This window comes from Carassius carassius, chromosome 4 (assembly GCF_963082965.1).
Source record: "Carassius carassius chromosome 4, fCarCar2.1, whole genome shotgun sequence".
NCBI lineage: Eukaryota > Metazoa > Chordata > Actinopteri > Cypriniformes > Cyprinidae > Carassius > Carassius carassius.
Window position 1 is genome coordinate 29,502,167 of NC_081758.1, and position 25,360 is coordinate 29,527,526.

General features: G+C 41.1%; 1 protein-coding gene across 1 annotated transcript in view; it reads left to right on the plus strand.

The window, feature by feature from the left end:
• LOC132139723 (probable voltage-dependent N-type calcium channel subunit alpha-1B) overlaps nucleotides 1-25,360 on the plus strand; it is a 105,458-nt gene that overhangs the window by 47,461 nt on the left and 32,637 nt on the right. The window contains exons 8-19 of the mRNA XM_059548301.1: nucleotides 5,182-5,297; nucleotides 12,601-12,684; nucleotides 12,856-12,939; nucleotides 13,250-13,465; nucleotides 14,366-14,478; nucleotides 14,753-14,865; nucleotides 15,260-15,391; nucleotides 17,214-17,286; nucleotides 17,368-17,485; nucleotides 18,297-18,364; nucleotides 18,776-18,882; nucleotides 23,772-23,807. Coding sequence (XP_059404284.1) covers nucleotides 5,182-5,297; nucleotides 12,601-12,684; nucleotides 12,856-12,939; nucleotides 13,250-13,465; nucleotides 14,366-14,478; nucleotides 14,753-14,865; nucleotides 15,260-15,391; nucleotides 17,214-17,286; nucleotides 17,368-17,485; nucleotides 18,297-18,364; nucleotides 18,776-18,882; nucleotides 23,772-23,807 — 1,260 coding nt within the window. The remainder of the gene's footprint in view (nucleotides 1-5,181; nucleotides 5,298-12,600; nucleotides 12,685-12,855; nucleotides 12,940-13,249; nucleotides 13,466-14,365; nucleotides 14,479-14,752; nucleotides 14,866-15,259; nucleotides 15,392-17,213; nucleotides 17,287-17,367; nucleotides 17,486-18,296; nucleotides 18,365-18,775; nucleotides 18,883-23,771; nucleotides 23,808-25,360) is intronic.

Genomic DNA, 25,360 nt, shown 5'->3' on the forward strand with positions numbered 1-25,360 from the left:
GACATATAACCAACAGCAACATAACATCCATAAACAGGTAAAGCAAGGGTTACGTACTCACCCACGCTCCTGTACTGGAGTCCCGCTTGCGGGGCGCCCCTTTCTGGTCCGGACCGTCAGTAAGGCGGTTACTATGAATATAGAACCAACCAAAACCTCATAGGTCCAGGAAGGACACTGTTATGTGAGAGACTGTCCACCTAACCTCGATCAGGTGGAGAGCTGGTGGCTTCAGGGGAATTAGGCAGGGGAGGATAAAAACAGAAGTTAAAACAGAGGTTAAAAACATCCGGAGCTACTAGGTCTTTCTATCGTTTTGATCCGGGCGAGGACGCTGCCTCATCTGAATCACGTCCCTCAGACCCTGCTTACCTCTCCGTGACCCGCGGTTCCTCTTGCCCCTGCCCTTAGGCGGGGGAGGAGCGCGAGCCGGGACACTAGCCTTCTGCGCCCGTCTACGACCCTCAGATCGAGATGGGCCAGGACCCCTTTGTTGTTCGGGTTTGGACCTGGACCTTCGTGGGCTTTTTCTTAATGAAGGATTTAAAAGCAGCTGAGCGCGCCCTTGCCTCCCTGAACTTTTCGACCACCATCTCGACGGAGGAAAAGCTCAGAAGGCGAGACCGGAGCATCGAGAAGAAACCCCCTTTCTTCCCTCCCGATGTCTGCCAGGTTCACCCACAGATGTCTCTCCGTTACCACCATGGCCGCCATAGACCTGCCCATGGCGGAGGCGGCCTGCTTGGTAGCCCGGAGAGAGAGGTCTGTGGTGCGGCGCAGCTCGGCTACCTGGTCAGGTGAAAGGCCCTCACCTGTATCCAGGTCCTTCAGCAGGCCAGCCTGGTAAGCCTGAAGCACTGCCATCGTGTGCAACGAAGCCACCGCCTGACCTGCTGCCGCGTATGATTTGCCATTTAAGCGGGATGCATCCTGGAGGGGCTTAGATGGCAAAGAGGGAGATTTAAAAGGGAGATTTAAGAGAGGACGTTTCCCCCACAGAGAGATAGCTAGCCAGCATCTCTCTACAGGGGGCATCCTCTCATAGCCGTTTTCGTGCATGCCTTCGATATCAGCATAACTCGTATGCTGAAAACGATGGATGTAAGAGGAAAACGACCTCTTCCATTCCTTTTCGTCTTCTGCATGTAAGTCAGGCAAGAATGGAAGGCTCACCTGGGCTGGAGGGCTATGGTCAGACAAATAACGCTCATCGAGGCAACCTCGCGACGTTACTTTTCTGGCACGCTTCCATGGCAAAACTAATTTTGCAGCTAGCAGCTCCCCATACGCAGGGCAGGAGGATTGAGAAGGCTCAGCCTCAGCTTCTTCGCCACTCTCAGACATCTCCTGCTCTTCCTGGGTAAAACCCAGCAGAGCACTAACTTCAGTGCAAGAAAGGGTTAATGACAACGCATCTTCCTCCCGAAGTTCACTCTCGTTTGCCGCCGGAGAGTGTGAAAGGAAAAAAGTCCCTCTCTACACTCCTCAGCGAGATCCACCTGTGATCCCCACAAGCTCATCCTCCTCCGTGCCTCAATAACGGTGGGTCCTGAGCCGCAGGATCCAGATGGCTGTCCCTCTTTCCTCGAAAAGAGAGACAAACGAGAGAGGAGCTTTCTCACAGAAAAACGCTCGCAGTGCACGCAGATTGCCCCCTCGAGGACATTGTGCGCGTGTTCTCCGCCCAAACAAGAGACGCAAAGAGTGTGTGTGTCGTATAACACTGACACGGATGCACACACTGTTTAAACGCCTGCTAGTGGATGCCATGACAACAATAATAGATCGCTCTTACCGTTTTGGTCGTTTCTCAGATGCACGCTTCAAACAAAACAGTCAATGAAGACGAAGAAGATAAGTGACGGGTCCTACGGGCGCGTATTTATAGTCGCGCTGGTAGTGACGTCAGAGGCTGTCGCCGGCCAACACGTTGGCGTTTTTCAAAGTATGCTTCAGACACTGGTCACAACGAGGTGTTCCCCATAGTGTCCCCTCAGAGGACGCAGTTCGAAGTTCCCTTGACAGGGAACTATCATACACCAGTGCAATGCGATGCAAGGCACAGCGCAAGTGTGTTTGCTAGTTTCAGTCCGCTGATTCATCTTGGAGACGTGTTCTGTCTTTGCGCTTGCCAAATTCTGCCATGTAAATAGCAAATCCGTCATGGCACGAGCGCAACTGGCTCTTAAAGGTAATGGAAGATGAGACTCTGATTGATTTATTGCACGTTACGCCCAAAAAACACCCATTACTCATTAAGAGAATAGGGACAACCCGTTTAGACCATGCGCCCGGGCGCGTCAACCGTTTTTCCGTTGTTAAAATAGCAAAAGTGGATTTGGACACACCCTGAGTGCACTTGCGCCGTGCGCTTTACACTTTGCATTTAGATCGTTAAAATAGGGACCAAAAGCTACCATTACATGTCCGACATTGTAATGACAGAGAGCGATACATAAAAACTTAACAATTTTGATACATTGACTTGTAGATGACTCTGTATAATTCCCTCTTCCTCTTCTTCTTTGGTTCAGTTTCTGGTTTAAACAAAACTTGGTTATTCCTGTATTGCCACTTGCCATTGTGTAGCAATTACTACTTCAGCTGAATGAGTGAATGTTGGGCAGGAAGTCTGAGATGCTGTGATTGAGTGAAGCATACTCATGATTCTGTGTATAATAAAGTAAGTAAGGGTGTAGAGTAATATTAATTTATTATTATGGCATGAAGAAAATAATTTGATAGGAAAAAAAAAACCTTAAAAATTTTATTTTGATGATCAAAGATGAGTTTTAAGGGATAAAATTAGTGACAGCAGGGGGACTTTAATGGTTTATTAAGGAATGGTTCACCCAAAAATGAAAATGCTGTCACAATATTTGTCAGCGATAGAGAAAGAGAGGGTGCCACAGTTTTAGAATTTTCCCCTTGTCTGTCACACACTCACGAACACATATACACACACTCCCTGTCACTATCACACTACCACTGCAATGCAGGGAGGGAAAAAGAGGATTTCCCCCTCATTGTTAAATGGGAATCATGCTGAAGAACCACGTATGTTGTGTTCTGGATGCTAGTGCAGCATCATGTTCTTGAATGCATAGTTCACCAAAACATTATATACAGTACAGACCAAAAGTTTGGACACACCTTCTCATTCAAAGAGTTTTCTTTATTTTCATGACTATGAAAATTGTAGATTCACACTGAAGGCATCAAAACTATGAATTAACATATGTGGAATTATATATGGCATTATATACATAACAAAAAAGTGTGAAACAACTGAAAATATGTCATATTAACACATGTGGAATTATATATGGAATTATATACATAAAAAAAAGTGTGAAACAACTGAAAATATGCCACCTTTTGTTTTGATTACTGCTTTGCACACTCTTGGCATTCTCTTGATGAGCTTCAAGAGGTAGTCACCTAAAATGGTCTTCCAGCAGTCTTGAAGGAGTTCCCCGAGAGATGCTTAGCACTTGTTGGCCCTTTTGCCTTCTGTCTGCAGTCCAGCTCACCCCTAAACCATCTCGATTGGGTTCAGGTCTGGTGACTGTGGAGGCCAGGTCATCTGGCGCAGCACCCCATCACTCTCCTTCTTGGTCAAATAGCCCTTGATGCCTTCAGTGTGACTCTACAATTTTCATAGTCATGAAAATAAAGAAAACTCTTTGAATGAGAAGGTATGTCCAAACTTTTGGTCTGTACTGTATAAATTGTTTTTATACAGTCCATACAATAATGGGTGCATGTTGCTTTTGGATCTCATTGACTTATATTTTATGGACTAAAATTGACTTTTGTGTTCCATAATTTTGGATTCCTTTAACCACACTGGAAAAAGTAGTAGTAGTATAAAAGGTTCATAGTTGTAAATAATACAAAGATTATTGGAGGACAAGAAAATTATATTTACTTATGTAATATTTACTCTCTTTTGTATCTTCTGTCTTTTTTTCTCCTTTAGTTTTTTTCCTATTCCCATTCCCTTCCTGCTCCGATCACATTCTTGAGCATGAAGTAACTTTTTCATTCCAGGAGCATCACATCCCTCACATTCCGTCCACCCTGCTTTTATTTTCTTCTTTTCTTTGTTCTTTGCATTTTATAGTTTTTTCACCTCCTTTTTGTACACTCTGTGCACCTGTTAAAGAGTAATGGTGGTCAATCATCACACTGTCCTCTAATTGGTGTGATAACAGATGGCAGGTTGTGAGGGGGCACAAACAGTGCATTTTTTTCCTTTAGTGCTCCTACATAATCATGTTACAGGGAAAGCTGTATTGCTGATGAAAATGAATATGTCTCTCACAGGCATTGCATGGCCATTTGTTAGTAAATATCACTTTTTTTATCTATGAGCTTAATATCTAATCAAGGTATCACTACACAGCTTTGTCATACTGTGAGGTGAAAGTCAGAGAAGTTAGATGAGAGAAACTCTCTCACCCCTGTGCATTAATGAGAATAATGGATTGACCTCTGTTTCCTTGTGAGGCTGTAACGTCTCTTGAGGAAGTTAATCAACCATTTTAAATTGATGCATTTCAGCTATTTTGTGTCCTTAAAGCTAAAGTGTACCATTACTATCATCAATTAGAATGGCAGTTTTCAACAGGTTTGGTCAGGAAGTTTTCAACGGGTTTCTTAAAATCAAAGTTTTAACTGATGATGATGATGATGATGATGATGTCTTATTATTATATTGTGTATAATAATTATATTATATGATTTTATATATTTACTGCTCAAAAGATTGGGGTATGACTCTGACTCTGTATATTAAATTGGGATAGGAGAAGGAATTTAAACAATTAAGTAGAAATTTAAGTGAGGCATAAACCGTAGACATTAAGCTCTTGTTTTCTATTGATTCTAACATATTGATCTTTCTACAGCTCTTGCAAATGTGGATACCCCACCTTGTACTTGCTTTTTCAGTAATGTTTAATTTTGGTGCATTTGGTGTATTCACTTTTGTTTTTTAAACATGTACCTTATGGTGTTATCAATGGGTGTATTTGCTTTTGTGGACACATCTCTATATTAGGAGATACACACATGCTCTTAAACACATGACCTGTGCCATTGAGCAGGGCTCTCCTGATGCCTCTGTGCAGTACAGTGTGTTCATGGATATGTATTTATGTGCATTTTTCAAAACAGGGAGTTTGCAAAGGAGAGAGAGCGTGTGGAGAAAAGGCAGGAGTTTCTAAAGCTTCGCAGACAACAGCAGATCGAGAGGGAGCTGACGGGCTACCTGGAGTGGATCTGCAAGGCAGGTCAGTCTCTCAAATGAACAAAATCTCCATTAACACTTGATATGCAATATCTCCACACAACCCATTTTCAAACTGAGAAGACTTGAACCTGAGAATTATCTACATTGTACCTCCAGAAGGTTTTTGTCTGTTCCCTACAGAGTGTTCTGTCCCCTTGTGCTTTTTCTCCCATGACTGTTTATCTCACTCGCTTCCCGGATCTCTCCTCGGCCGCAATGGGAGCTGATGTATCTGTGCCTGTCTGTTGCTCAGCACTTCCTTTCTCCATGGCAACCACATAGCCTTCCACTCTCTTCACCAGCTGGTTCATACTCTCAGTCTTCTACTAAACTTCTTCAGTTTAGTAATATATTCTTCTGAAGCTTTTCTCAGGATTTTCACCAGTTTTACACATTCTGCATATATTAATATTAGTGCCAATATAATTAAATTGCAGTATTTGTACTGTGTGAACAGCATGATGCTGCATCGCTGAAACTGCTCCGAAATTTCAGAACTGAACCCTTTTTTTATTTAAATGGGTCTAACTTATTGACATAAACATCTCGGTTACGTATGCAACCTTGGTTCCCTGAATAGGGAACGAGATGCTGTGGTGACGTCACCACGTATGGGAACACCTTCGGTGTGACGAATGTCTGAAGCCCTATACCATCCCGCCAATCTTATTGGCCAAATAGCGCGTGGCACCGCCCAGCATGCGTAAGCATATATATACCTGGTGCCGCGCGCCATTTACCTCAGATTTCATGACGAAGAAGAAAGCTATCAAGGTACGGCACGGCCAGAACCGCAGCATCTCGTTCCCTATTCAGGGAACCAAGGTTACATACGTAACCGAGATGTTCCCTTTCATAGGTCACTTCGATGCTGCGGTGACGTCACCACGTATGGGAACACTATACCATCACGCCTGACGTACCTGATAGCTTGGATCCAAGGAAGCATCTGGTCAAGCGGAGAGAACCCGGGAGCCAGGAGCCATCCTCACATCCAGACTGTAAGACCTGATAAAAGTGCTCGGTGAGGACCAGCCTGCCGCAGCACAGATATCATCCATAGAAGATCCACTGAGAAAGGCTTGAGAAGAAGCCACTGCTCTCGTGGAATGACCTTTTACTCCTAAGGGCGAAGCGAGCCCGCGCGCCTCATAGGCCAAGGAAATATCCTGCACCAGCCAATGGGACATGCGCTGTTTCGTAACTGCATGGCCTTATTCTTATGTCCAAAACAGACAAACAGCTGGTCAGACTCACGCCATGGGGCAGTACGATCCACATAAGTCTTTAACGCTCTCACAGGGCAAAGACTTAGATCCCCAGACTCCGCCGCAGCAGGAGAAAAAGCCTCCAGGACCACCTGCTGAAAGCGAAAGGGATAGATGCGTCCTAGGGACATAATTAGGCCTTGGTCGCAACAACACTTCCACAGAGTCTGTGCTATAAAAGTCAGGATTTATCCGGAACAATTCCAAGGGCTCAAACAGATGCCCTGATAAACCATGCAACACAATGGAAAAACCCATGAAGGGACCCGCACGGGGCGGAAAGGCCTCAGCCGTCGCGCACCCTGTATGAACGAGAAACAGTGGATGACGGCCCACTGAGGCACCATTTATATATTCGTGGTAAGCTGAATGGCTGCCACGTAAACCTTAGGGTAGCTGGTGTCACTCCATCCGAAAAACGTTCCTGAAGGAACTCCAGTACTGACGCCACTGGGCAGTAAACTGGATCCATATTATGAGTTTCACACCAGGCCGTAAACAGTCTCCACTTGAAAGCATATAAGCGTCTCGTAGAAGCTGCTCTAGAATTCAGTATAGTCTCGGTAGTTTCAGCAGAAAGACCGGGACATATGAACTCACTCCGCTCAGAGGCCACGCCCACAGATTCCATAGATCTGGCCTCGGGTGCCAAATCAGTCCCTGTGCTTGTGATAATAAATCCTGTCTGAAGGGAATCTCCCATGGAGAGCCCGCTAACAGATTGATCAGATCCACAAACCACGGCTGTGTGTGTGCCACCGCGGAGCCACCAGCAGCAGCTGTTCCACCCTGTCCACCCGTATTCTGCATAATACCGCCGAAATCAGACAGATTGGGGGAAAATGCATACAAACTGGTCCTGGGCCAGTTGTGGGCTAATGCATCCAAGCCCAGGGGTGCTGGAGGGCATAGGGAGAACCAAAGCGGGTAATGCGTAGTCGTGTTTGACGCAAACAATTCCACTTCGCTTCCCCGAAAATCTGCCATAGGAGACTCACCGTTTGGGGGTGCAATCCCCACTCCGCTTGCTCCAGAGTCTGCCTGGATAGCAAATTCGCTCCAAAGTCCAACGTCCGAGGACATGAACAGCTCTGATCGATAGAATTTAGTTCTGTAAACAAAGAACATGTTTCGCCAGCCTGCACAGGGGGCGAGAGAATAATCCTCTCTGATGATTCAGGTATGACACAACCGCTGTGTTGTCTGATCTGAGCAGCACATGACGGCCGATCAGCAGATTCGAGAAATACTGGAGAGCCAGAAAAAGAGCCAGTAATTTCAACCTGTTTATGTGCCAACTCCCTTGACAAACAGCTCCCCAGTCGGTCAAAGACGCATCCGTCGTGACAGTCTCTCGGGAAGCGCAAATCCCCAGCCGGACTCCGGTCAGGAGAATTCAGTCAAGAGAATTCGGTTGACATACATATTTTTAGCGACATCACACATCGCCGTGTCACCGGAATCGTCCGATGCGGAGACAACGGGGTGAAACATTCCATACGTAAGCCCAGGCTGTTAAATGATTCAGCACAAGATCCCCATGAGAGTGTGCTTGAGTCTGCGATTGCGCTAAACACCAGCTAATCGCCTAAAATAGTTCAAACACGAACGCCCTGGGGCCGCAACGGGGCCGGAGATCCATCCATGCACTTTGAGAAATACTGATACGCTTTGCTCTCTAAAGCGAATCTGAGGAACTTCCTGAGTGCAAGATTCAGATGGTGTAAATCCAGAATGGGTCGTAATCCGTCAGTGGTTTTTTTTTTTTTTTTACCACAAAATGACGGCTGTAAAAAACCCCGCCTCCATCTGAGAGGGGTGTACTTCCTCTATAGCCCCTTTGCTCAGCAGAGTTGACATCTCCTGTCGCAGCACCGCTATTTCCATCGGCTTCGCCACCGTGGAAAGAATTCTGCGGAAAGGAGGCGGGCCTTATTGAAACTGAATGGTGTATCCATGACAAATCGTGCGTAACACCCATAGAGAAATGTCGGGCAAGCGTTCACACACGGCCGAGACCATACTAGCGGTCTCAAAATTTCCGCTTCCTGCAACGCTGTCATACATGTTAAAATATCCGGGCACGAAAAGCTCGTGGCGTTCGTGCACAGGGGAAGTGTATGTATAAGAGCCGTTGCATCTCGTTGTGTATAATCCTGAAACGTGTCCACGGCAGGAATTAGGCCAACAGATTGAACATCGGGCTTTGCCGCTAGCGAAAAACGGCGGCTGTGCGAGCCGTCATAAATGGGTCGTCTGTGCAGGACCCTTGAATCGCCCCTCGAATTCTGAAAGCTGGATTGCGCAGAGTGTCTGAGGGAACGTTTGGCATTACAGCTCAATCCAATGCTGCTCGAAGCACCGTTTGCTGCGAGGCAAACAATGTAGAATGTGGGGACTGCAGTGAGAGGGTTAGATGTGCATAGCAATCCAACAGCACTCTCTGGTGGAGGGCACAGTCCCTGGCAAGCATTAAGGAAAACGCATGCGTCAAACTCGCTGCGTTTCGTTGTGTATAATCCTGAAGCGTATCCACGGCAGGATTTAATCCAACAAGATAAACATTGGGCCACGCTGCTAGCGAGAACGCGGCAGCTGTGTGAGCCGTCATACACTGGCCATCTTTGCCAGCCTCCGCGCCGTCCCTCAAACTCTGAAGGCTGGATTGTGCAGAGTGTCTGAGGGGGCGCGCGAATGAGAGCTCAGTTCAATGATGCTCGAGGTGCCTTTGCTGCGAGACAGTCAATGTTAGAGAACATGAAGGAAAACGCATGCATCAAACTCGCTGCATTTCGTTGTGTATAATCCTGAAGCGTATCCACGGCAGGATTTAATCCAACAAGATAAACATTGGGCCACGCTGCTAGCGAGAACGCGGCAGCTGTGCGAGCCGTCATACACTGGCCATCTTTGCCAGCCTCCGCGCCGTCCCTCAAACTCTGAAGGCTGGATTGTGCAGAGTGTCTGAGGGGGCGCGCGAATGATAGCTCCGTTCAATGACGCTCGAGGTGCCTTTGCTGCGAGACAGTCAATGTTAGAGAACATGAAGGAAACGCATGCATCAAACTCGCTGCGTTTCGTTGTATATAATCCTGAAGCGTATCCACGGCAGGATTTAATCCAACAAGATGAACATCGGGCCACGCCGCTAGCGAGAACGCGGCGGCTGTGTGAACCGTCATACGCTGGCCATCTTTGCCAGCCTCCGCGCCGTCCCTCAAACTCTGAAGACTGGATTGTGCAGAGTGTCTGAGGGGGCGCGCGAATGATAGCTCAGTTAAATGACGCTCGAGGAGCCTTTGCTGCGAGACAGTCAAATGTTAGAGTGTGGAAACTGCAGTGAGAGGCTTAATTGTGCATTAGCAGTCCAACAGCGCTCTCAGGAGGCGGGCACAGTCCTAAGCAAACATGAAGGAAAAACGCATGCGTCACATTCGCTGCGTTTCGTTGTGTATAATCCTGAAGCGTATCCACGGCAGGATTTAATCCAACAAGATAAACATCGGGCCACGCCGCTAGCGAGAACGCGGCGGCTGTGTGAACCGTCATACGCTGGCCATCTTTGCCAGCCTCCGCGCCGTCCCTCAAACTCTGAAGACTGGATTGTGCAGAGTGTCTGAGGGGGCGCGCGAATGATAGCTCAGTTCAATGACGCTCGAGGTGCCCTTGCTGCGAGACAGTCAAAGTTAGAGTATGGGGACTGCAGTGAGAGGGTAGATGTGCATTAGCAGTCTAACAGCACTCTCAGTGAAGGGCATAGTCCCTGGCATATTAACATGAAGAAAAGCGTGTGCGTCAAACTCGCTGCGTTTCGTTGTATATAATCCTGAAGCGTATCCACGGCAGGATTCAATCCAACAAGATAACATCGGGCCAAGCCGCTAGCGAAAATGCGGCGGCTGTGTGAGCCGTAATCCACCATTTGAAGAGCAAAACTGTTGATTAACGCGCTCGAGTGGGGGAGAGCGAGCACATGGAACTCCAGTGCATCACTGTATTCATAGTCAAGCCGCACATATCACCCCTAACCAACACCTCGTGCAGGGCCTCGGCGACCGCAGAAGCGAAACGGTGGGGGTTAGACGCGAGGCGACTTAAGAAATACACTCCAGAGCGCGGATACTTCCTATTGGCGTTAGTGCACAGGGGAAGTGTATGCATATTTTTCTGTAGCCATAGGCTATCAAGGAGAGAACCTGTAGAGAGGCTGCAACGAACCTCTCATAAGTGCCTCCTCGTGATAACCCATCATACGGCTCCTACCTTTCGTTGACTCATCGCGTCCGCGGAGAGGAGTATACTGCTCGTAGAAGATCGCTGAGAACGCGAGATAATAGGGCACAGAAGATTCGCTTCGTACTGAAGGAATGAAATCTGAGGTAAATGGCGCACGGCACCAGGTATATATATGCTTACGCATGCTGGGCGGTGCCACGCGCTATTTGGCCAATAAGATTGGCGGGATGGTATAGGGCTTCAGACATTCGTCACACCGAAGGTGTTCCCATACGTGGTGATGTCACCGCAGCATCGAAGTGACCTATGAAAGGGAACATATGTGCTATAAATGTACACTACGTTTCAAAAGTGTCTTGATGGTTAGGTTTTTTTTTTTTTTTTTTTTGAAAAAAGTCTCTTATGCTCACCAAGGCTGCATTTATTAGATCAAAAATACTGTTAAGACAGCAATATTGCAATTTAAAATAACTCTTTTCAATTTTAATGTATTTTTAATGTATTCCTGTGATAGCAAGGCTAAATTTTCAGCGGCCATTACTCCAGTCTTCAGTGTCACATGATCATTCAGAAATCATTCTAATGTTGATTTGATGTTCAAGAAATATTTCTTCTTATTAGTGCAATATAAAATAATGGAACAAATTTCCCACCCATAGTTTGAACTGTCAACCTTGATGATTTTCCACATCACACGCACACAAATAGTTTCCATTCAGTAAATCTGATTGAAACCAGATGATTAAACCTAAATTTAGGGTTTGGGAATTTGGAAATTTACAGTTTAATGTAGATTAAAAATCATCCGGATGTAAATGTGATATTCATCCTCATGTACATTATATTTTGTAAGGATGTAATGTAATAATTCTCAGTGGCACACTTCCAATAGCCATTTTACAATTAATGGCTATTTTTAAATGGAAATACCCAAATGGACAAAGCCAGAAATCCCTTGATTTTCCATGTAGATCCACATAGGAAATGTGAAACCTTAGCATGTTACAACAAATCATCATAACAAGAAGAAATTTAAAAAATAAAAATAAATAAAGGATCAAATTGTTTTCCTAAAGGAATGTTTTGGTTTAAATGTTGATGTTGTCGATCCTTTATAAATTGACCTATTTAATACTGTAGTTTCTCTTAATATGGCACAGTTTCTTGTAAAACTACTGATCCTCCATCAGCACAGGGGTTAATTAGCTCTGTCACAGCATGTAGGTATCCTCCGTTTTGTTCCCCAGAAGCCCACCGAGGCTCTTCCATGGGGTTTTATTTGACTTAGAGAAGTGATTTCCCAAACTTTTCTATGGTGGCCCGGCTTTGATGTATTAACACCATAAAATCGTGATGGAATTACTTACAGGTGCTTTGACTTCTTCCTGTATCTTGCTACAGCTGTTATAGTCAATCATATATTGACCGCATTGTTTAAAACGTTAATGTGTTGGGTGGTACAGTGTGCACTGCTGTCCCTGCCTCCTGCTGGATGTTTATCAGATCTTCAGTGACAGCACTGATTACTGTGTGTGGTATCAGATTACATAAGCTTTATAGTGGTTGCTTTTGTGTGTCTCTCCACCTGTACAACTACCCAGAACACCGTAGCAACCACATAGAACAACCATTTAGAATAGCTTAGCAACCATACTGTGGCATTACCCCGGCAAACAACCTCAAAAGAGCAAAACAATTTCAGCCTGTCATGTATACATTTAGATATTTAATTCAAAATAAAATTCATGGCTTCAGATGCAAGACATACATAGTGTAAGTAGTGAAATATCTTTATTTCAGAGGAAGTAATACTTGCTGAAGAAGATAAAAATGCAGAGGTGAAGGATGATGGTGCCTGGTACAAGAGGAAATGCAACAACCCAGGTAACCATTGAGAAATAAAGTATTATATTTGTTCATTGTTAGAGCAAAAGAAATTGAGTCTTACTTACTACTAATAATAATAATTAATAAAAAAAAGTTTTATACCATACTCTTAATGAATTTGTTATTGCTACTACTGTTAAATTACTATTCGCTATTTAACATGTTTAGTATTGAAAAGAGCCAAGAAGAGCAAAAATGACCTCATCAGTGCAGAGGAAGGAGAAGACCATTTCACTGACATCACATCAGTCGGTAAGATCCAGGCCTAACGCCTGTGACCTTTGACCTCATGGTAGATTTCCTCCCAAAATCAGCATAGAAAATAAAAAAGCAGACTGAAAAATGTGTTATAAACTTTACATCTGTGATGGCTTTGGGGATGTTTATTTTTTTACATGTAACATAAACAGAGAATCATAACCAAAATAGAAGGAGATTGAGAGAGAGATAGTGGAAAGATGGATATAGAAGACATGAACAAATCAGAATGTATGTTGAATCCTTCTCCCCTCCATCATCTGTGAGCTGTTGTAAACGTCTGAAACAGTCTCTCTCTCCGCAGCTCCCAAGGGCTCTCCGTTCACCCGTACAAGCAAGAGCAGCAAGAACGAAAGCTCATCATACCTTCGCAGGAAAGAGAAGAGGTTTCGCTTCTTCATCCGCCGTATGGTGAAGGCCCAGAGCTTCTACTGGACTGTTCTGTGTATAGTGGGACTGAACACACTGTGTGTGGCTATAGTTCACTATGACCAGCCCGACTGGCTCACATATGCACTGTGTAAGTGAACCGCATCTTTAAAACATCACTACAGCTCTCTGGAGGATCACAGGGTTATGGGAACTATATTTGAACATGGCTTAGGTACACTGGGAGTAATATACAAACCCTCAAAAACTACTTTACATTTTATATACTATGCTCCTTGTATATGCATTATTATTTGTACAACTTATCTTATGATTTGACTCCAAGTCAAGCTTTAGTTTTTAGCGTCTGAATTTCAGTTTGAGTTTAGTTTTAGTGACTGATAATGTTTCTTGAGTTAAAAAGAAGAGTCTTTAGATTAAAAATGTATTTAATTAAATTTCATTATACACTAATCAGTTAATAAAGTTAATTACAAATAATTAACAGTCCGTTCTGAAGTTCAATTCATGCCTCAACTATGTTAATGTAAAGAAAGTAACTCCCATATCTTTTAGTCCACACAGTCTAGAGTTACTTGTGGCGGTTTGGTGCAAAAAAATGAGAAAGGAGCATTGCCCCAGCTCTTCGTGCATGCCTGCTGCTTCTAATCACTAATTGCCATTTAGCTGATGCTTTTATAGGAGGCCAAATACACCACATTGCAAGGACAGCTTCCCCAAAAGATTTAAGTTTTCTTCCTCAAGAGCAAAATGTGATGACCTTTTTCGGTTACCTGCCCAGTTTTACCTATGAGGCCACACCACTCTGACTTGGCACCTTTAGACCACCATGGTGGCCTTGATGATTATACTGGAGCTCTATTAACTGTTATGTTATGTAGAATCCTAATACAGAAGCGACAGAGTATGAGGATAATTTTGTCACTAGGTTATTACATGTTTCACTACTGGCATGACTTGACAGGACTTAAAAAATAATAGGTGATGTAACTGATAAAGTTCATTGATAAATGCTTTTTTGTGTAACCAGATTTGGCGGAGTTTGTATTCCTTGGTCTGTTTCTAATAGAGATGAGTCTGAAGATGTATGGCCTTGGGCCCAGGACCTACTTTCACTCCTCATTTAACTGCTTTGACTTTGGGGTGAGTAACGTGCTATCATATACGAATGATATCGGACCAACATCATTACATGTTACTTTTTCAGTTAATGGCAGAGGTTCTGCCTTATAAGAAACAGAGGAATGCGTGTTGTCCTACTGACCCTCCTCAAAGACAGCAGCTGCAAGACATTTAGACAAATCATATGATTAGAATTATAATTTTTGAAACTATTCCTTTTATCCTGGAAATGAATTTTGTTTTCAAAAATGAATTGTGGCTTGTGTGTTTTGTGTTCTCTCTTTGGTGTGTTTAGGTGATTGTGGGTAGTATTTTTGAGGTGATCTGGGCAGCAGTAAAACCAGGAGCCTCTTTTGGCATTAGTGTGTTGCGAGCACTACGTTTGCTGAGGATATTCAAGGTTACCAAGTAAGAGATCAAAACTGCCTGTTCATCTATGGTGCTCTGTAGATTATTGTCCTAAATGATCATATTTATACCATGACAGTTTAATGCTTGATTCTGATTTGTTGACTGTTCCAAATTAAGTTTCAAAAGACAATGGGCAAGTAATTGGATTTTTGTTATTAGTGGTTCAAGTAGAATAATTGATTCTTGACCATTGAATTATGACTGAAAAGAGCATATTTTATAGACCCGAGGTGTAACAAGTGCTCCAATTCATGCCATGGTTGTGTTGACACTTGAGGCATGTATTAATTATCAGTAGTTCAACAGTTTGTGTTTATGTTAGTATATATCATACCACAAATCAAGGTATATTTCTTTCCCTAAACTAATTTATCCTGAAATGCTTTGGCAGGTATTGGAACTCGTTACGGAATCTGGTGGTGTCTCTGCTCAACTCAATGAAGTCCATCATCAGTCTCCTGTTCCTGCTGTTTCTCTTCATCGTAGTGTTTGCTCTGCTAGGAATGCAGCTCTTCGGAGGACAGTAAGTATCAGGCTGAGGGTTACAGTCATGCATCATCTAGTCCATGTTCATGCCATTGTTTGCTATAAAGTATATTTGATGATTAGAGGTCAGATAACTGGTTCGTTTTATACGTTTGAGAGTTTTGTTTCTAATTCTAATTGATTTCATGCTCTGATCAGCCAATAGTTTACTGTGCAAATAAATTCTGGACAGCACGAACAATGGCTGATATATATTTGTTTAATAAATGCAAAAGATATAGGAAGAATATATATGTTGCCCTAACTATGCACAATAATATGGTTAGTTGAATTGTATAATGTTTGTTTTCCCTGCTGTCTGCAGTCGGAACAGGTCTGCAACCCACTTTTGGATTTGACTCACCAGTTGAGAACCACTTATGTAGACCCTTTAATTTAAGAGCTGCTTGTGCAATGTACTTTTGACTGAAAATGCATAAATCATCTCTTGACGTGGAAAAAAAACCCCTGTATCGTTTACGTTCCTCTCTGCATAAGCAGCCATGACTCTTTCAAGCCCTGTTGTTTCATTTACCCCTCAGCCACATGTAAACATGACTGAGCTCATCCAGACGGCGCAAGTTTTCATTTCTCTGTTCTATGAATTATTAATCATACGCTGCAACAGAGGAATTGCCTCTACACACGCTTCCCATGAGGTATATATCAGCTTAGATGCACAAACATACTGTCATGTGATCTACTGTAATAAGAAGAGTGCCAGATAAACAAATAGTTGGTGCGAAATGAGAAAATGTTATTGAAATGTTATTGGAGGAGAGACTATGCCCTCCTGATGGCAGCAAAGTCTTTCCAGATCTGTGCTTAGTGAAATGAGAAATTGCTTTTGTGCTTCCCTGGTACTGGATTTCAGCTCCATAGCACATTAATATTTAAGACGGTAGATGGACATGATAAACTGACTGTCTGATCCATGCAGTCATTTTCTGGGTTGGATGAGGGAGGCAGGTTCATATGTTTGGTTGTCAAGCACATCAGAGAGCAGAGCTACTGAAAAAAGTCGGACCAGATCAAATTCTCACTCAGAATCTTGGTTTAACACATATTTTTAATAAATGAAATAAATTACACATAAAATGCTGTTTGCTATCCATGTGGAACCCTATGTAATTAGTCATTTGTTTGTCCTCACTTTATGTGAAATTGCTGCACGATGAAACAATCACAGCTGATCAAAACACAATTGATGATTGTTATGGGTTTTGAACCAATGAGATTTCATTGTTGGGGCTTCTAGCAGGTCTAATTTTTATCATCCCTATTAAAGTTGTACAAACATGTTTACCAAAGTTATATAAAATCATGACAATTTTGTATTTCAACATATAGCAACATTTCACTTATTTATAATCAGCTCTCATTATATATTTTTTGTGCTATTTATTTTTTTCCAAAAAATTGAGTAACAGTGATTGGGCAAAGAGGGAATCAGTTTTATTTTCCAGAATTATGGAATGTTTCTTCTCTCTTTTTAAGCATTTCTTCACATTGTCTTGTAGTGAGGCCCCTACAGAGGCTCCGAGAGTCTAGGCTATAAGGAAGAGAATGGTGAAATAAGAAAGCATATTTATTATGTTTTGTTATTAGTTCTGGAGATGCAGAGAGGAGGACTCAGCTCAGCTTTTATATGCAGATTAAAAGAAACATTATTGGAACATATCAGAACTGTTTTTTGCTGTTTGTGAGCAAACAAACTGGAAAAAAAAGAAACATTTTGCAATTAGAGCAAAGCTGGCTCTTAAGAGTACACATGAGTTTCATCTAAGAAAATGATTCACAGCTCATCATCTCTCTTCTAGGTTTAATTTTGAAGATGAGACCCCGACGACCAACTTTGACACATTCCCAGCTGCTATCCTGACAGTGTTTCAGGTATTAACCATCTGGTGAAAGGTGTCTGAATGCTCTCATTTGATATTAGTAATATTTCCATAATGTATTTTATCTGATAAGATTCTGACAGGAGAGGACTGGAATGCTGTGATGTATCATGGAATTGAATCCCAGGGAGGAGTGCACCGGGGAATGTTCTGCTCCGTGTACTTCATTGTGCTCACATTATTTGGAAACTGTATCCTTTATATATGACATAGGACTGTCGTTACAGTCATGCTTTTTAATGGCCTAATTTTTCATGTAAAGGAAACAAAATAATATGTGCTAATGTTGGTTCCAGTAATGACACTCATCATAAAATATAAAGCGCTGCATACTGTGTGTATAAACCAAAGACAACAGACAGATAGAGGTTTTTGCAACAGTGTTCTTCAATAATGCTGCAAAAAACATATCTATATTTCAGAATGTGCAGAAAATGCTAACACTTAAACAAGTAAATAAATAATAATAAAAAAAACTTCTCCCACACGTTATGCAATTATAGGTATAAAGTTGTTTTTGCTGCTGACCTGCTTTTCTTCAGCATTTATTTTTGTACAAATAACTCTTTGACTCATAGATGATATTTCATACTACCTTGGCTTCACTGATAATTAAATTCTACCACACAAAGAATGGAAACTACTAAATATTTAATAATATTTGTATGCTTATTTCTCTATTTAAATACATTTGAATATATTTTAAAATGTAATTTATTCAAGTGATGGCAAAGCTGAATTTTCAGCAGCCATTGTTCCAGTCTGCAGTTTCTCATGATCGATAAGAAATCATGCTAATAATGATTTGGTGCTCAAAAGAAGAACAGAGCAGCATTTATTTGAAATATTTTATAACATTATAAATGTTAGCAATTTAATTACAACAAATCTTACTGACCCAAAATTTTAGTGTGTGTTAAAAGACTGCATAAAAAATGACTTGTTTGACAGTTTTATTAGTTGACCACTTTCACCCAAATTCCTTAAAGCACATTTGATCAGACACTCTCCTTAATGTCTTTTTGGCCATCGCTGTTGATAATCTTGCCAATGCACAGGAACTCACCAAGGTTGGTTGGGCATGATAAGGACGTTTGGCAAAAATATGTACATACATGGCCAATACTAGTCACTGTCACACATCTGTACAGTTCCTGCACACACAACACTTGATTCTCACATTAGTGTATACCGAATGTGTGATCCTATCGCCATGCTCTGACAGATTTATAAGTTTCATGAGACTGTCTGGATAGGCTCTTTTGATCTGACTTATGTTTGCCCTGGTCAATAACTCAAGGTAATGAAGCTTTCAGTCTGTTGTGGGATTTACAGCCTAATATGAAGATGGTACCAACAGTATAGGGCTGTAAGGCTTCTGGGACAGCATCTTGATTTGTTGATGCTTGCGGTGCTTGCCATTGGATGTAAATTTATACTTGTCTGTCATTCCCTGTTTCTTTGTCTTACTCCTCTCTCAGGATGAGGAGGAGCAGGAGGAGGCCATAAGTAAGAAACTGGCTCTGCAGAAAGCCAAGGAGGTAAAGGAGGTCAGCCCCATATCGGCCGCTAACATTTCCATCACAGCGTAAGTCAGGGGGCATTAAACCTGAAGTCCTCCCCATTAACTACCACTCCGATACACCTGTTCATCACCCCATCATGTCCTCTCATTGCTTTTTTATGTGTCCCAAAAATCATATTTCTGTCGTCTATGTAAGCACATTTCTGGGTGTTGTTTTTTTCTTATTTTACTGTTGTCACTTTTATTTGGTCCTCAGTATGTCTCTGTATGGATTCTTATGTTCTTTTTGCAGTTGGTCCTGCACCCATAATTGGTTGTCTTTACTCTAAAATGATTTAGCCAGGCTGTGTAGAAATCTACAGATTTTTTTATTCTTCCCTGCTGAGGCCACCTGAAAAATCAATCTATGTTTGATAAGATTAGTTGATAGACACCAATTAATGTACAGTGGAAAATATATGTAGCGAATGAATTATGAATCAAATGAAAATCAAATTGGTTGTTTAACTGTAGCTAAAGACAGTTATTGTGGCAATCCATTGAATTAAATGCAGTTATGAATTATGAATTGAATTATGAATTATGAATTATGAATAATGAATTTTCAATGTTGTTATGGCCCTGGATATGATTTCTTTTGTATGTTTTCCCCGTCAGAATCTTGTAGAAATTCTGAATGATTTTTCTAATGTTTATATTGAGTATGTTGAATTTCTATTGATTTATTTGTAATTTTTCACTATGAAAGACATTTTTTTTTCCAGTGTTTCAAAAGTCCTTTATTGAATTATTTAAAGTGTCCCTATTATTCCATTTTTACGGTTCCTAATATTGTTTTGGGAGTCTTCTACAATAGGATTACATGCATGTAAACCCATCCTTTCAGTGAGCCTGCTCTGCTCTGATTGATCAGATGGCCTCGTCTGCTGTGACTTGTCATTTCAATAGTTCTGCATTTTGAATGCTCTATAGAAAATATAAACATCTGTTATTTAACATATTTCCAGGTTGTGATTCAGTGTAGCAGCTGGTCCAAATAAACAAGATACTGATCCATCTTTCAACAGCAAGCATGAGATTTAAGAAGCATTCATCAAGAGAATTGAAGAGAACATAGGCGCGACATTATGCAAATGTGTTACCCAGTCATGTGTTGCCATCACAGAAGTGGGACTTGATTTACTAAAAACTTTAGGCTGTAGAGAGTTGATTTTTTATTTTGGCAGACAATAACTTTATTTATTGTGCACTTTCAACTTAACAGCTTTGCAGAATGTTTACATTCATATACAGCTACATTATACACTGCATGAAAGGCAATATTGGAAATTACATAATAGGAGCATTTTAATAGAATATTATAATGACTAATTTAGTGTAATATAATTTCATTTGATTCAGTTAATTAATCCATTTTAATGCACCTGGAATTTAAATGTATTTCCTAAAACTGTGATGCCTTCTCACTTGTTTTGTTTAAAATTCTGTTTTAAAGTCACACTATTGTTGATATGTACTCCCCATTGAGTTGGGTGGAGTTAGTGTCAGAGTGATTGACAGCTACAGTCCCTGCCACTGACTCCGCCCCAACCAAACTATTTCTTTCCAGTCTCATAGTTTTTGTTTTTGGCATATGCAGTTTTATAAGGCCTAATCCTGGTGCTCTTTCATGCAGCTCCTCCAACTCCAGCTCTCATTCACCGTGAGTTTATTTACTCTCTGTTTAAATCTTGTCTCCTCCTCTGTCCCATCACACTGCTCTTGCATGATGCCAGACAGCCAAACTAGTCTTGCTGACTTGAGTCCTTCACAGTGAATCTTGCAGTTTAACAGATGAAAATATTATACATGGGTCATGAGAGGAAAACCATAAATAGTCAAATCAGTGAAGGGTTACATTTATAATGGCTTTTGTAATATTCTTTAATGGTTCTGTAACAACATAATTTTTTTTACAATTCATTAGTTAACAAATCAGAGTTTTTGGATTAAAAAATATACAAAGTTATTGTTTCAGATTAATTAGAAATAATGATAAACGGAAATGTTCTGAAAACATTCTTCAAATAAAATTATCATTCAAATTGTTATGGTGATAATGCTTGATAATGTAATTAGTCAAGCAATTAATATTTAAATTAAAATACACACTCATATGCTTATATTAATATTAAAATGTTCATGAGCTACATATATCGTTGATCTTGCCTCTCGTTTATTAATGAAAGCTATTATAAGGTGTTGCTGAAAAAAGTGTAAGTGTAGACTTGAGGTAGACTAGCTAATGCGCCTGTTTCAGTGAGTTTTATACTTAATTTTTTTTCTAACTCTAAGGGCCCTATAATACAGCCGGCACAATGCGACGCAAGGCGCAGCACAAGTGTGTTTGCTAGTTGCAGTCCGGCGCCCCTTCGCATTATCCCATCCAGCGCCACGTTGTTTAATTAGCAAATGCATTTGCACTCATTTTTGCACCCATGGGCATGCTGGTCTAAAAAAGAGGTGTGTTCAGGCGCATAGCTGGCGCATTGCTGTTTTAAGGAGCTGAAAATAGACTGCGCCATAGGCGCAATGTTTTTTCTTTGTTATTTAAAGAGTGTGTGAGTATAGGAGGGTCCACAACGCGCATACATGCTGCTTATTAAACACAGGGACGCACAGCAGCACACAAACATGCCAAATATAAAAAATTAAAGGATTGCAAAGCATAAGATTTTTATAGATATTTAATAGGCTAATTATATATATATATATATATATATATATATATATATATATATATATATATATATATATATATATATATATATATATATATATATGTAATATATATAATATATATAATATATATACACACACACACATCCTTGCCAAATCCTGCCGCATAAATAGCAAATCCATCATGGCACGAGTGCAACTGGCTCTTAAAGGGAATGGAAGATGAGACTCTGATTGGTTTATTGCACGTTACGCCCAGAAAACACCTATTACGCATTAAGAGAATAGGGACAACCCGTTTAGACGATGCGCACCAACCATTTTTCCATCATTAAAATAGCAAAAGTGGATTAGGACAAACCCTGAGTGCACCTGTGCCGTACGTTTTACACTTTGCGTTTAGATAGTTAAAATAGGGCCCTATGTTTGTTGTGTTTCTTTAGTTAGCGGGTCAGGCAAGTTTCTTAAGACTCTTAAGACTAACTGTTCGCTGGGCTCATTGGCTGCCGCTGGCATTGAGCCATGTTCTGAGAATCGGCTTTCTGTTTTCCAGTAAGCATCACTACTAGAGCTTCTGCTACTGTTAGTGTGTAATGAGTGAGCACTCCTGTCAGACAAGCCCACTGCGAGAGTGTTGACACACACACACTCACACTCACACACACACACACACACACACACACACACGTATATTCTCTCTCACACATACAGGCTGGTGAACTCAGGAATCCAGTATATACTCTATACTCATAATCAAATACAATAGATAGATTTAGAAACAAAGAACTCGGCTCGTTGTCAATCTTTTGAGAAGTTAAAGGTTTTAAAGATATTCGTCTTCAAGCTTCTTTTTTATTTGTTTTTGGTGATGTAAACTAAAGGAACAGTTTACCCCAAAATAAAAAGTATTTTATCATTTACTGACCATCATATAATTCCAAACCAGTAAGACTGACCTTCTTTAATGGAACAAAGAAAATTAATTTTTGAAGAATGTCTTCTCATTTTCACATAAATAAAAGTGAATGAGGACTAGGGCTGTTACCAGACAAAAATGCATTGTAATAGGGGTTATGTGAAGTCATGCAATAATGAGAAGCAGAGAAAAATTTTAGTGTATTTCATTGTTTTATAAATTGTTATGATTAGTTAATGATACGTGTAGCAATTTAAAAACTCGATGATCACAGGAAGGAGGAGGCGGGAACCAGCGGACAATCAAATCAAACTTTAATTACAAAACAAACACAAAACAGCGCAACAGCTCCTCGCGGACGACTGTTGCACACAAACAAAAACCAAACAGAAAATAAAGTCCAGGCCTGGTCCTCTCTCGTCCTTCATTGTCGTCGCTCCCCTTTTGTATCCTTCCGATTTCCTCCGTGGGACGTGAGACTGGTGAGTGGAGCAGGTGTCGCTCATTTCCCAATCACTCCACCGGCCTCGCTCCATTCCCACGGCTCTCGGCCCTGCCCCACTCAACACAATATGTTTCTCTGGAACTGTTAACTCCAAAATCATTGTTAGTTTTGAGAATCAGATCAGTACAATCTGTGAATGAATCATTCTTTGAGTCAAATCTTTTCAATAAATTGATTGTTTTAGTTCACGAAACTGGTCTGAATGAATCATTCACAAATGGGACATAACAACTTTTCTGATGAACTCTAATGGGTCAATAACAATTAAAAGCCTATTTGTATTACACATAAAGCTGTTGTATGGCTTCAGAAGATTTCAGAATATAGTGCACAAAACACGGAATCCTTTTCATTTACTTTTATGGTTCATTTTGGGCCTTGTTAACTATAGTTCTTATTGATTTTAACTATATTGAAAAGAGTGACTAGGACATTAAACATTTGTGTTCCACAGAAGAAAATTCATATGGCTCTGGAGCTACATGAGGGTGGGTGAATGATGACAGAATTATAATGTTTTTGTGAACTGTTCCTGTAATGCTTCAGTTTGAGCAGTACTGAAGGGTTTAGGGTCTAAATTTCAGAATGTGCAGTGAAATATAGAGTCTGCCATCATCTTATCTCTCTCCACTGTTTTGTACATTCTTTCATTTTTCCACTATTCGTTTTCCACTGTCTGTCTTTTAGACATATGTATTTCTTACTTATTTTCTTTTCAAATGTTTGTCCTCTAACCTGTTTTCTGTCACTGTAGGGGCTCTTAGCGTGTCCGTTTATATCTTTGTGTTTCAATGTGTGCTATATGTGTTTTAGGAGTTTTGTCTGCTCCCCTGCACATCACTACTTGAGGTAATGGTACTGGTACTGCATAGGGCATGACTACTGCATCAGTACATGAATGGATGTATTTTGATCATCTGTATTACAAAAGTATTGTATTGTAAAAGACAAATGCTCATCCTGGACATACCTCATAGTGTCTGAGAATGTGGACAATATTGGACTTTTCAGAATCTTGAAAACATTCATAAATATATGTTGACATTAACCTGTGATTTCATTTTTAACCTCTGGCCAGCTGTAAAAACAAATCATCCATCACATTTCACTCTTTGTACTTTAAAGCTGTTGTAAGCCATTTTTGTTAAATACCAATAGTTTGATGAAGATATGTATATATTTTTTTTAGCCAGAGAAAATTAGCTAAGCCAGAGTGATTAGCTTAAAGTTAGCAAAACTCCTAACACTGTTTACAGAAGCATAATACTGCATTATAGCACGCTGAGAACATTTCAGTCTTTATTTTTTGCTATGTTAATATTTAATAGAAAAGGGGAAATATAGGAGCTGTGGCATAATGATTAGTACACATGCTCTGACTCATTGAGCTGTAGTGCTCATGCAAGTTTGAACATCCTGTTCCCCTCTTTCCCCCAAAGTTTTTTGTGATTTCTCTGCTATCTATTATTATTAACATAGCTGAAAGTCAAATAAATAGAAAAGGGAAATGAAGATAACACCTTGAGGTCCTGTCATACAGTAAAACCAGGGAGTTTGCACCACTTCGTCATGCTTGTCCACAAAAGCAACAGTCTGACCTCATTACTGTTTTACACTACAAGGCCTAGTTAGTGCTTTAGCAGTAAATAGTTTCTGAAAATCAGTCTCTCAGCTCTCTTCCAGCCTCAGAGAGTGTTCTCTTTCCCATCACCTGTCTACAGATTTCTGTAGTTCACTCATCCCTGCAAGGAACTCGGCCTGCCTGCTAGAGGTGTGCCCAGAATAAAGCGATGTGGAGAAATGAGAAGTGTAGATGTGTTACTTTTCCCCAGCTGAATCTTTTTCCTTACTTTTCTTTACAGCAATAACTGTATTGATTCATGTTCTCTTCATGCTAACTAACTGGATAAGAAATAAGGTATAAGATGACTTTACCCAGAAGAGACACGATAGGAAAAAGACAGGAGAATTCTGTCATTTGTTCACACGTAGCAATAGATATGAGGTCATTAGACCTGACAAATCCCTGTTAATGTCCTACACTTAGAGTATAGAATGCATGGTTAAAGTTCATGACCTAAATCATTGTTCACAAATGTTTGTAGGATGAGTAAAGCATGCTCATAACTAATCTTTGAAATCTGGTATCCATAAAGACCTTCTTTTTATTCATACAGTGGTTAGTTCCAGTCCTCAAATCTGCTTAAACTAACACTGTTGCAAGAGCACTGACATGTAGTCCAGTAACACTGGGACTTTTCGCTGTTTGTATCTCTCCGCTGTGTTCAGGGTTAGACAGATCCCCCGCTGACAAGCTACGCAACACCGCGTCATAATAGCAGATGAATCGCATGCGGTTATGAATGTGATATTGCGTAGCTTGTCAGCGAACTACGACTCTG